The 14139-nt window shown below is 41.7% G+C and overlaps 1 protein-coding gene across 1 annotated transcript in view; it reads left to right on the top strand.

Moving 5' to 3' along the window:
• Window positions 1-14139, top strand: part of LOC132914260 (insulin gene enhancer protein ISL-1) — a 36077-nt gene that overhangs the window by 16285 nt on the left and 5653 nt on the right. The window contains exons 2-3 of the mRNA XM_060973226.1: window positions 9111-9297; window positions 11743-12047. Of these exons, the coding sequence (XP_060829209.1) occupies window positions 9111-9297; window positions 11743-12047 (492 nt within the window). The remainder of the gene's footprint in view (window positions 1-9110; window positions 9298-11742; window positions 12048-14139) is intronic.

The following is a 14139-nucleotide window of genomic DNA, read 5'->3' as shown; positions in this document are numbered from 1 at the left end:
CGAACCGACGCGGTGCTCTGCTCCGAGCATCGAACGTGTCGCTGTGTCGCGCCTCACGGATATTTAAATAGCAACGTCGGTACATCTCGAATAAGAGGATACCGGCTGTTCGTATTGTGAAACCGAAAGTGACGACTCGACTTTAGAAAAGGGCATCCGTATTTCCAGCACTGGAAGCTGTCCGACCGTTTTATGTAAATACGTAGTTTAGTTATGATTATTACGCTATTGATACACCACGTGTATTTAGTTATCGTCGATGTTAGCTCTGTCTTCGATGTTCCGCGTGATTTAAGCGTGTCCTAAAAAAAAAAAGTACCTTGTAAAGTAAAAGAAACGCACTTTGTTCTTCCTGCGTAATATGGCCTAGGCCCTTTCGCGCGATAATCTACTTTCGTCGCATGAATGGTTCTTACGATTTTACGCCGAATAGAACAGAATCGACTGGTTCGTAATTTGTAACTCGCGGCTTGTAAAATCTGCCTATGTTAATCTTAATTTAATTCTTCGCTTTTTGTTCGAATCTAGAATCGTCGAGAGGAATTTCTCGAAAGGTCGTCGCAATGGTCGAACCGCGACAACGAATTTTGAGAAATTCGACGTTTAACGTACGTCGATTACCATAAAATTACATAGTTGCTCGGAACGTATATATCAATGATACGTTACTTCCAAAATACACGGTTCCCTGCAAAAGCTAACAAGCCAATTAGAATTAATGTATATGTATAGAATTGCGAAAAAGACGACGCGAGAGCCATGTGTCAAATGCACTATTCACTGGTTTAAATCAACCGTAAATGTATGCGTTTGTCCGTGATTAAGTAGATAAGCTGAATTATTCAAAATTTCCTGCTCGTTATCGAGTTTATTCTAAACTTTCTACCAGTTTAAAATAGGTATATCTGAGAGAATACAAATTTCGTCTACTCTGATACCTCTTCCAAAGACAATCGCCAATCGAAATACCTTAGAAATAGATGAAAAGTTGCCTCGGAATAAGCAACCGCGCGACATTTTTCGCAAGCAAAAATTCGTTAACGATCGAAAGGTTATACCGTCGGAATAAATGCAATATTCCGTGACAAATTCTATATATAAATTTGAAAGAAATGTGCAAGTTGAAACTGTGATAAATCGCTGTAATAACGAAACATATGTCGCGCTGCACGTATGAAATAAATCAAAATCTTCGTACGTTGTCGTGCGTTTCCTTTCGTTGCCGGGCTTGTTTAGGAAATAACAAAATCAATTTCCACTCTTTTAATTATTTCCAAACGATCTGTCCTCTCCGCCAAACAAAAGTACGTGCGTGTTTCTTATTCGAACAACGTCCTACGCTCGAGAAATTACATCGAACTTTATCGAGAAAGCATCGTGCATAGAGTGCATTATGGCATTCGATGATCGGATTTCCAGTAGATATACCTAACGAAATATTTCTAGTCGTATTCTTTTTCTTTTGTTCTTTCACACCGAAACGCTGCCCCTAAGATACTTTGCTCTCTTCTTTTTTTCTCTTTCCCCTCTATCTTTCCTGGCGTCACTCTTGTGTCCGGTCCTCTTATTCTATTTATGTGCCTTCTTATTTTCGTACCCCTCTTCACCGTCTTATCTACCTGTTCTAAATTCAGGATTTTTTATGCGGCTCCCATCGTCCTACCGTCAAGGGGTTATCCATCGTTCTAGAGGCGTACGCGGTTCTCGGAAGTACAGATTCTATAAAACAGAATGCGTCTGGATCGTGACTGGTTCGGACGTGCGTCGAAAACGTCGTTGTAAAGTTAAAATAACGAAACCGTGGACACGCAGATGCGCTGATTTATCATCGGTGCGAAGATGTCTCGAAAACTTAAAATAGATGATAGAAAGCGAGGGTTTATCGACTTTCACTAATGAAATATCGCTGTAGTGGCGGTGCTAGTCGGCAATAAAACTTGGTTAACACGTTAATGTGTCCATTAGACGAGTAGGGGAATCGGCTCGTAAGAAAGCTGATAAATAATTAAATAGAACGATTCAATTTCGTCGATGACTTTGACTATTTGCGCCTTGAGCTTTCAAGTTTCTACGCGATGTACGTACGACTCGTAAAAAATAAGGAACGAGAGTTACTTTTAAACAAAGGGGATGTTATCGTTGAAATAATTCTGATAGTAAGATGAACGAGGTAAACAAAAATATACGAGGTAGCTGAGCGTGACCTTAAAGCTGACGATGATTCGCCACCCACATTCTACCAGTAGCAAGCTACTCTAAAATCCCAGCTTCTCTCGTCCTTGTCCTTTTTTCCTTCTCCATCCTATCCCGCTTATCGTTATTATTTTTCTTTCGTCTCGCAGAACCCATTTTGCCGCCAATCAATCCGCTTTGATTTATAATACCTACGTTGTGGTTTCGTAACGCCGAAGGAAGATACACTTTCGAATATGGATAATTTAAAAATAATTTAGAAACGTAAAAATACAATTTCCAATCTTCAAGTATAGGCGACTGTGTTAAGATAGCTAGAAAATCAGAGAAAGAGAGAGAAAATTATTATATCCCATAAACATGTCACCACGATTTGCAAGCGATACGCATTACGCGTGTTATGACATTTGCAGCACAGTTCGATTTCTCTCGAGTCGAGATCTAAATAAGAAATTGAGGGGAAGAATATTTTACGGACAGGCTCGACTCCGGTCTGTTAGATTTGATTAAGCGTTCGTTATCATCGCATACGTTATAAACTCGTTGGAAATACGATATTAGTTTTCCCATAGACGAGTTTCGGTGCTGCGCTTTGCAGTACTTAATTGACAAGCTCTTTATTTACTTTCTTAACGAGTTGGTCGATAAGACTCGGAAAACACGCCAAAAGTTTCCGTCTTACCGGTTAAGTTTGCTGAAACATCGCAGAGATCGTTCGATTCGAATTTAAAGTCTTACCACAAGCCCGGTAGTGCGTACATCGAGCAATACGTGCCGCGTGTTTTGTCGTTAAACCTCGGATGACACGACGTTTCGTCGCTTTCGATTATCCATTTTGCGATCATCCGCCACGACATCGTGCGATCGCGCGTAATTAGCCGATTTCGTTCTACGTATTTCGAATTCCTCGCGATATCAACGACGAACAAACAGGAAGCAAAACGATCTTCGATACGACCAAATCGTTCATCGATCGTTAACTTTACGGTAACGAGCGTTTCCACGATGTTCGAATAAACTTGGCCAAGTCGCTTTGCGATCAGTCGAGAATCATAAACGACGTTCTATTATTTTCGTTACTAGGCATTTTTCCTATCAGCTCTTTACGTGTGCGTACATGAAACGTCTATTTGAGACTTTATCGTACCATTTACTAATTCTAATAAAGCTGATCGACATGCAGCGGAATTCACGATGCAAACGAAACAATTACACATCGACGAGGAAAAATACAAAAAGTGGATGAAAAGAAAATTCGCCGAATCTGTCACTCACGTGGAACGTTAACGTAACGAGTAAATACCAGACATTATAGTAAATTCGTCATCGCGAGAGGCATCGTAAATCCGAACGTTCCATATTTATAAGAGACAGAGAGAAGGAGAGAGGAAAGGAGAGAAAAAGAGAGAGAGAGAGAAACACGTCGTTGCAGCGTTCGGTGCATCGGTGTATCGGTGCACGGCCAGTTCTCGAAGATACGAGCTGCTTGTCGTCTCTGGGAGCTAATGGGACGCCGCCGACACTCTCTTCTCTTTCGAATCTCTTTGATCTTGACCGAACTTGCCCTTGCCTCTACCTCCGCGACTCCTGTCCTCTTCCCGCTTCCCCTCGCCCCTGCTTGTTCCCGACTCCGCGTCCTGACCTTATCCGCAGCCTCCTCGGGATCTTCATGGTGGTCGCGAGTCTCATGCGTGTATACGCCGTTGTAAAGCCAAGATCCGGTAGAAATGATCGATTTTTGCCGAGTCTGGAAGTCAGGTCGTTTGTCAAATTACTTTGTACTTGGTGTGATTATCGTGACTCGCGAACCAGAAAGATAATTATACCTTTCGCGTGGCGGTGTTGCGTTGGATTTTCCCAACTTAACGAGGCTTAATGCGCCTTTTCGATTTGTTGGCAGATACGTTCGCTTGAATTTCGGGATGTGCCGAGATTAAAGTTAATTAAAAATTGATGGGAATAGATTGCAAGACGTGTTCGAGAGACGCGCGATAAATCTTCGAATCAAGGTAGAACGTAGGACGAAAGTAACGTCTGAAAGACTGCTGTCCAATTAACAGAACGCGTTGAACGTTGCTTAAAAAAATATATGTACATATTTAGTTGTGGTAATAACGGGAATGACATAGCTGGCATAAGAGTTTCGCATAGTACCGTATATTTACGTATATATTTTCACGGCCGGATTGCTCCTTTTCTCTCTCTTAAATCCTTATCCACGCACACGGTCGAAACGTTTCAGGGTGGCCGTAAATCTCAACCCTTTACCGCGCGCATTTACATCTGGCTGTACGCGCGTGGATAGAGCAAAAAGAGAGAAAGCTCATCTGTAAGCTTATCCGCGCTATCGTGTACGGTACGGATGTTCTTCTTATTTTCCAACCGGTTGGGAAACGTTCGCAGGGACCCCGTGTTTTTACCGGTTTCGGAGTAAAATTTCGTGAAGTCGGAAGCCAAGTAAGACGCCTCGTTCTCGTCGTAAAACTCGCGGTATCGCCATCGTTCGCAATATTTTTTCTCCCTCTTTCTAATCGTATACACGATTTTAACGATGATCGTTGTTCCATCTTCTTCCTCTTCCTCCGCTTCAAAACCACCTTCGAATACGTTGTTTTATTGAACGAGGAAGTTCGATGGGATTTCTGACCTTTCGCTTCTTTTTATAGAAACGGGAAATATCGAATGACTCGAAGTTACAACCGAAAAAAGCAGATTTTCGCAACAAGTTTCAGCTCCGCTATATATATAAAGAAACGTATTTCTATCGCTCTACTTTTATACTCTGTTTCTTTTTTTCTTTTTTTTTTTTCTTATTTTATATTTAAATACAGAGATACACGCGGAAAACATCGAAGCGACTCCACTTAAATAGCATTTCGAGCGTAAGTTCGTAAACGATAACCGTATCTATTATCTGGAATCGCATCTATTTACGCTTTTCTATTACAGTTTTGCATTTTCATCGACCACTTAACGTCTGCCACACGCGTGCCAACGGGCTGTTACACGCGTAAAGTTACGTTATAAGCGTCTAGTTATAGAAAGTACCTAGAGAAAGAAGAAATAGCGTTTGCCGAAGCTTTCTACGAGCATTAAGGGCTCTGTTTATCAATTCGATAGGTCTCGGTTACTGTTTCAACCTGCTATTGGGAGAAAGAGGTCATATCGTAGACCGCGAGTACGCTTTTTATCGTGTACACCGGTGCATGATAGATAGCACATTGTAGTTGCACTTATCAAACGATAACGTAAATTACAGCCTACGGTTAAGTTCATGTGGCACGGTGTTGACAAAAGCGAGCAGATTCGTATAAACTTGTTGTCAACGCTGTCGCTTCTTTCAGAAAAATAACGTTGTTTGACTTACAACGGTGAAGCAGAGACCCATACCTACGCTTGTACGTTTACGGATACCTTCTAATATAAATAAATTTCTATGTCCTACGTACGCTGTACTATTGTGTCTATGTTGCATCTAGTCGTACCGTATCGGACAACTATAACGTATAGAATATCGAAAATGAGACGGTATAGGAATCTAATAATATTCTAGAACAATGGAATATTATTATTCTTCGATTGAAAGGCGATATCGTGCATCCTAGTCGTCGAGTCCGTCGTACCAAGTTTCAAGAAAAGATTTCATAATCGTCACGATACAAATAACCTTCTGGACTGTCTTTTTTCCAAGTCCGTATATATCGATCGTACGTACGATTGCATTTTAAAATCGATATGAAACGCAATTGTAATTGTATCTAATTAATTCTACGTATATCATCGTCTATGCGCGTGATAAGTTTTCACGTTCGTCTATAAGCTAAGCAGGAATTAATTAGCAGTTAATTTATCGCGACGATTATTATTTAGTCGTACTCCTTGTAAATGCGCCTCTACATAATATTCGTTGTCATTCTTAATATTTACGGCTCCTTTGACAGTTCTTTGAAATGTTGTAGCATAATTCAGACATCGCATTGCAAGATAAAATATAGAACAGTGTATCATCGTGCACAGTACCGTGCAAAAGTTTCTAGATCGCGTGTCAAGTGGAAACGTTTTGTTTAAACGAACGAATATAAACGGATTTAGTATTACATTAATTAATCGTTAATTCTTCACGATTGCCATTGTACATATATTTAGTTGACGTTATAAGATCCGTAATATAGACAGTTACGACTGTCGTACAGTATCGCAGACGCGTTAATAGTTTGGCAACTCTTGGCTCGATATTTCTTACTTGACTGTAACTGTAATTTGTGTATACCGTTATTTTTAGTCGATTGCATAGCCTTGTTTCCTCTATCTACAACAAAGTAATAATTTCTTTTCCTTGTCCTTTTCCCCACTCGTGTTGGGTATCGCACGTAACGTACAATATTTTCGTTCGCGATCCTCCAACGATTTAATCATTTCCAGAATAAAATATCGAGCGTCGATCGTGCAAGCTCGTCACGAAATACCTTCATTACGATACTACGATCATCGTTACGATCGAATCGTTCAATTACCATACACCATACATCGAAGAATTACTTACTCGCAGAAAAAGCACCCTCGGTTTGGCAAACCGTGCAAGGATGAAAGATCAGAAAATAGAAAATTGAAACTCGTCCGTTGTTAATCGAAACGTAAATGAAACGCGAGCGTCTCAAGAACGCAGAGACAGATAAGCGAATAAAAAGCGCGACGTGGTGCGTCGCGTGGAAGAAGAATATTGCGACAGGCGTGTGATTTCGGAGCGAGCGGAAAGCGTTGACGCGGAATGATGCATCGAAATTTATTATCGAAGCTGGATTCCACGATAATCGCGCGCCTCGTCTCTCGCGTTGAGTGTAAGAGACGAGACGCGACGCGACGCGACGCGACGCGACGCAACACAATGAGAGTAAGAAACGCGTTTCGCGTTTAGGTTAGGCTTCGCGGTTGAAAGGAAAGAAGCTGCGCGCCGACTCGATGGTTTCAGCCACGGAGATCTGGGCGGAGTTTCGAGCTACCGAGCTGAAAGTGCACCGCCCAGCTTCGTCCCCTGTTCGTCCTTCTGTGTTCACCATTCCTCTCTACGGTGATTCCCACCCTTGGCAGGATTTCTTTCGCGGTTCGCGTTCCTAGCGCGCAAACGCACCCCGGCATATACCCACAAACTTCAGATAGATGCGCGCCACCAGTGGACCAGCCACCGTTGCACCGCGTCTACTTACGCCCGGCCCGTCCTTTCCCATCCTTTTCCCCTTTTCGTCCTCCCTCCTTGTCCATCATCGTCACTCGCATCCTTTTTCCATCCGACTCGATTCGTTCGAATCGCATAGCCAAATCTATACAAAGACAAAGAGAGAGAGCTTTTACGATGTTGGGATGTATCGATGTAGAAGGACGCGTTTTGCTGAATATTCGTAGACGAGGAACAAGTGGATGTAAAAATTTCGTCAGGAATAGAAAGTTAACGAAGGACGTATCTTCGATGTCAATTACGTGCGAACGATTTGAATAATCTGAGAAGGAAAGAAACGATATGAACGACGTTTAACGATCTCGAGTCTCCTTCCTACGAAGCATTTATTTTTATCGTGCCACCCGTTGTACAAGCGACTTGCGAGGGTAAATCAGATCTCTGGCAAACAATGGGCTTCTCTCCGTATTCTTTTGTTCCCGTCTGCGCGTTAAAACTTATCAATAGCCTTTCGGTGAAATCTCGACTTGCCCGCTTTTTGCACGCGTCTCACTCGCCGAAACAAAAGATGATGACTGTAATTTTCGCCGCACGAGTGTCTGCATTGGCAGCTGAAACGACGCGACGCCAACCTACGTGTTTTCTGTGCCGCGACAATGCAACGAAAGTAGAGGAAGCCAGTTGTCCGTGGACGCTTCGTTCGAAAGCACGTCTATTCAACGATGCAAGTTCGTTTACGAAATCGTTTCTATACCTCCACGATTCACAAGATTCGACTTATTCGCGTGGGCTGTGCTTGTAAATACGCAATACGAACGACCCAATACCGAGCACTTTTCTACTCAAACAGAAACACGCTTCGCAGCTTGAAATAAGATCGATAGTGATCTCCGAAGGTTCGACACCTTGAGAAACCTATTTTAATCGCGATAATTTTCCCATAGGATTCCGTACCATTTTCTCGCGGAATAAAGAAAAATATACGAAATCCCGTTCCTTCGTAAGCAAGACGTGGCTAATAAGTCTTGGAAAGAATAAACGGTAGCTATTACACTTAATCGACAGTATGATCCGATTATCCTGTGATCGACTACTCGAAATTTCTTCGTGTTTTGACGACTTAATGTCGTTGTTAGCAACGATCTTGTTGTACATACTTGATAGACAGCCTGTTATTATCGAATTGGTGAACAAACGAAACGAGCATTAATTATGCGTTCAATCGACGTATAATCGTTCTTGATAGACAACGCGATCGCTGTTACCAGAGATCGATCGTATTCTTTTACAATTACATTTAATATTTCGCAAAGAAGCGAACTATCAGTGCTCGTGCGTTTGAAGCTTCGGGATAAAGGATCCTATGTACCTTATTCGATGAAATCTAATTCGATGATCGAAAATGGAAATAAGGTCAAGCGGAGAGTAATTTCACTGCAAAATTAATTCCACGTTAAATGAGACGGTTCTCGGTATTTTACAACGTTACGTAATTATATACGCTGTTGAGTAAATATTTAATTACTGCTAAATTATTTGGCGAGAATAATTCCATTTAAACGCGCAAGAGGATTCATCCCGCACTCGTTCTCTCGAGTATTTGTAAAAATTAATCAATCAGTTTTCTCAATTATGACATTTTAATCGTACGTTGTCGTACGTCTTTCGATACACGCGTGATAGTTGCCTAATTGCGTACTGCAGGTAAGCTATGTGTTTGTAACGGAGGTAATTTGTTTTGCAGAGAGCACAAGTTCTCATTGCGTGGGATGCGGCGGTCGAATTCACGACCAATGGATCTTGCGAGTTGCACCAAATCTGGAATGGCACGCCGCCTGTTTAAAATGCGCGGAGTGCCAACAATTTTTGGACGAGCACTGCACTTGCTTCGTACGAGATGGGAAAACTTACTGTAAACGCGATTATGTCAGGTAAGACGTTGGTTATATCTTCCACACGTCGATTTCGTTCTTTTTATTTTCCGCTCATCTATCCCTAATTCATAAAAGATATAACCTAGCAAACACGAAGATGGCACCCCGCTGGGGGTAGCCACCCACATGCTATATTTTATTTTTATTTTTTTATTACCAATAAATAAGATAAAATACTTTACCAAATGTCCTTCAGGACAAATTGTAAAAACTAAAATAAACTAAAAAAAAAAATCTTTCCGTAATCATCGACAAATATTACCTGTTTTTTCATACGATAAACGTTCCAACCGCGAGCGTTATTTCTTTTTATGACTCTAAACTCGTCGGACAATTTCGTTCGTCCTTCTATACGCGTAATTGGACGGTCGAAGGAAATTTTTACCATTAAAAGTGCGTTATTTTCGACTAAAACGAGATAGAGGAACTTGGAAACCGATGGCATTCTCTCGCGCCGTACTCGCTCGTGGCCATTCGCTCTTTCCGATGCGCGTTCGCGAACACCGAGATCGGGGAGAAATAAAAATAGAAAAAAAAAAAAAGATGCAACAGGACGAGCGAAAAGAAGAAGAAAAAAGAAGAAAGAAAAGAGGAAAGTAAGAACTGACAAAACGTTTTTCTCCGGAGTATTTTTATCTAACATACACGAAGTAGAAACTACGGTCTGCATGCGAGGAAATGCATCCGTAAGAAAAAGCGTGGTTCACACGTGGTTGCCTCGAATTTACGCAATTGAACGTAGTATTTCGTTTCGCCAGGAAACTCTCGATTCCAAGTTACGCTAAAAATGTATACAATGAAATTTCTGCTTTCAACGTAAGAGCGTACAGTAGCTAAACGTGTCCTTATTCCACTCGTCGCGTCACGTTTGTCGATCGTTCGAATCTCGGTTCATCCTATTTTTTTTTTTTTTTAAGTTCGTTTCGCTGAACGATACTTTTGCAATTCTTTGATTTATTTATTATAGCGGAAAGTTAAACGTATCGAAGTTTCGAAACTCGGGAAAGTAGAAGAAGGCGCGAGCGAGGAACGTAACTCAAAGTGAGAGCGCGTTGGAATCGATTGGACGATGCTGGAAATCGAATGATACGACATGCCGTTTTAAATGCAATTCGAAACGAATGGCGAGAAGAAAGACAGAAGTTTTTAAAACTCGCAGCATTGATCGACACGAATTCCCCCCGCGAAGACGCGAACATGTAGCAAATATTTTTCTGGCACGGGGACAGGCGGTTTATTTGCATTGATCCATCGAACGTCGAAAAGCGTCCGAAACGAAGAAGAAGACTGGCATATCCGGTCGACGCGGATTTGCCAGGGCTGAGCGACACCGATGACGCCTGTTTGTTGTTTCTGTCGCCTCGTACGAAAAGTCGAAACAACCGTGGGGTAAAACGTTTCCTTCTGGGTGTTCTTCGACGCAGACGTCCTTGAGTAAATTTGGTTGTCGACGGATGGAAAGTAACGCAGCTTAAAATTACACGTTAAAAAAGTTTTGCCGCGATTCTGTCCGTTTCGATGTTACAACCACGTTGTAACACAGTATCGACGAAGCACGTGTTCGCGTTATCGATCTCTCGCGAAATAATCGCAATTAATTTTTCGCTAAAACGATTTTCTACGATTTTACGTTCCACGCAAAAATCACCGCTGTGATATCAATGGCGAGTGAATTATGGACGAAACTCGGTGATATAATTACTGGAACAACTGATAATTAACCAACCACGTAGCATCAGAATGGAATTATCTATCGCATGAAACTTTTTATTAATAAAATTCGACAATTTAGAAAGCACCGCTAATGAATGCAATTTAGTTCGTTCGGTTTCTCCGAACGAAGTGCTGCAGGCAAGCACAATTAGCTTGAAAACCGATAATTAACTGTTCGATCCGGCAGCCGAGTAAAATTTCGCGGAATTATACGTAGAAGTCGATGCAAATGGAGACAATAAATAAATTTGCAGGTAAATTTAGCTAAAAAAAAAAGGTGATAATTTCAATTTTTATATTTAGCGGAATTAGTGGGATTTCAGATGTTTGGCGCGAGTTAGGATAAATCCTGCGATCTATTGTTACATCAGGTTTAATCCGGTTTTTAAAATCCTCTATCTCTTAACACCAATTTGTATACCTGTTTTTTCGTTACTTTGATACTGATAATTATTCGCTCTATCATAATGTATTCCTTATTACTAATCCTCGTCGCTAACACCTAACAGCCGAAAGAAAAATAATTACCTAGGGCAACTTACTTTCTCTTACAACCGACACGGTGCGGGCTTTCCACACCTGCCGTTAATTCGTAATCGATTTTGTCAATTTTTTCGGTAATATTTTAGCCAAACGTTTCTAGTACCAAAGTCCATAGCGAAACTGCGAGAAAAACGCGATCGGAAATGAAATTGCGAAAGAATCGTTAACACAGAGAATTTGTTTCAGGTTGTTTGGAACAAAATGCGACAAGTGCAGCGAGTGTTTCAGCAAAGACGACTACGTAATGAGGGCAAGGAGCAAAATTTATCATATAAAGTGCTTCCGATGTTCAGCCTGCATGAGGCAGCTAGTTCCTGGCGATGAATTTGCCTTGAGACAGGATGGCCTCTTTTGTCGACACGATCACGACGTTCTCGAGGGTGGGAAACTCTGCTCGGGGCCTGGTGGTGTTCCTGGAAGCGAGAACAACAACAACGCGTCCCTTATGAATAATAATCATCATTTGCACCCCAACGATGGCTCGATATCAGGTAAAGAAACTTCTGTCTCTTTCGTCAATTTCGATCTACGCGACGGCAATGCGAGCGATATTTGATCGCGAATAGGAGGAATCGGTACATTAATCTTCAAAATTATATCAGTATGCTGATATTTGCGTGATTGTGTGAACAATCATCCTATGATGTTAAAGATGCTACTAACTTTGTAACAAGAGCGAAAGATTGGGAATCTGTAAACTACAATTTCACTGATGTCAACGCTTTCGAGTGCGATGGCCACCAACGCGTTGTCGAGTGCAGGCCAAATATCGATGTCTTGATATTTTGTAGCACCGCGTTGATGTCACGCGGTAAACCGACCCTTTGCGTAAACTTTAGAAAGATGAACTTTTTAGCAAAAAAAAAAAAAACGTCAGTGACTGGTTAACTTTGGGAGTAAATTTATGCGGACAGCAAAGTGTTAATATTAATTATAAACGATACATTAAACACATTCGTATTACCATTATTAGCAACCTGAAAGATTAACCCGATGACAAAGTTCGGCAAACGACAATTTGACGGGATAACGGTACCGTGACTTTTATCGCGTCGACAAATGAGCGTAACCTATTTGCGGATTACATTGTCTGGACACGGGCTACCGGGGCACAAAGAGCAAATTTGCAAAAGGGACTTCGCTCGAGGGGAAGCTCAAAGGGCCCTTCTGATGCAACGCTGTTGTATTAGGATCACCGGTCATAATTAGGTGTTGATAATTGAAGCCTTTAAGACCCGAAAGGCTTGACCATTTCCCTCCTACGCGGCCGGATTACACAGGATTAGCGTTCCTCGAGCTAGTCCTAATATATGAGCACACACTGTCTGGAGATCGGTTGGATTAAAATATCTAATAAGCCTGGCGAGCAGATAGTAACTTAATTATATCGGCGCTGTTTATTTCGTGCGACGTCCACGAATTCGCAAATATAGTTTAACGAGATCTAACGGAATCGAAACGTGACTAGCTGATTTAGCGATAGACGAATCGCTGGATGGAGGTATCTGACGGCATGAAAATTGTCAAAACTGTTAGTTAACAGCTGGCGGATGTTTCGAAAAAGGCTCGTATCTCCGAATCTAAGAGATTGTTCTCCTTTCGATGTCGTTTCTAAACGGTTAGCAAATTCGTGAAGAAATTCAGGAAGAAAAATTCAAAGATTTGCGACAGTCACATAGAGAAACGTCAGAAGTGGCGATGGCTTATTATTTATACATGGCCGCGTCTACTATTACTAATTCATTATTTACACGCAGCGGCGATAAATTATATTTGGACGAGGATTCTAACGACGTGGTACGAAGCTGGTTAATCGGTGATAATTGAAAATTGCGTAGTACGGGACACAGGGCGTAGCTGAAACGTTCACTTCTAATTCTCGCGTAAACAATTTCATGGAGGAGCGGCGCGAGCCGCGTATTTTCCATGATGTTTGTCACTTGGCTTCCTTATGGAAATGGTTGCGCCTAAACCGTCTTTTCCCGATGCACGAAGCCCACGGGCCACGCACCGGCAACGGCAGTGGTTTGACAACTCTTTACAGGGGAACCGAGGTGTCAAATGTAGCACCTCTCTGCCAACTACCGTGGCACATAACTACGCACGATCTCCTTCATTTCTTCTTTTTATTTATGGACGTTTATTCAACTTTTTTTTCCCCAACCACCGTCCGGGAGTCGCTTCCTTTTTCCTTAGTTTTAATGGACCGACCATCCACGAATTCACGTACGCCGCCGTTCGATATTATTGCTCGTCTATCGTTACGATTTTATGCCTTCGAAAGAAACGGGGATCAGTATTTTTCTCGGCTGGATTTTATCGTTTCATCGATGATCGAGGCTTGGAATTAATAAGCAAACATAAACGTTTTCTACAAAGTATAACGTAAAATATTCTGGTTATCTATCGAAATATTTCTGACGAGTTAAGAATTAACCAACAACCGACCAATCTTCTTTTCAACGCGAGCAAGAAATTTCTCCTTCTTTGTAGCACATTCGGACGATAAATTCTCGCATTAAACAAGCAACGCCGTGAACACCGCCATTACCCTTTGAACCGTTCGCGATTAGCAAACTATAA

This window comes from Bombus pascuorum, chromosome 14 (genome assembly GCF_905332965.1).
Source record: "Bombus pascuorum chromosome 14, iyBomPasc1.1, whole genome shotgun sequence".
In the NCBI taxonomy this organism is placed as follows: domain Eukaryota; kingdom Metazoa; phylum Arthropoda; class Insecta; order Hymenoptera; family Apidae; genus Bombus; species Bombus pascuorum.
This window is presented reverse-complemented; position numbering and strand designations above follow the sequence as displayed.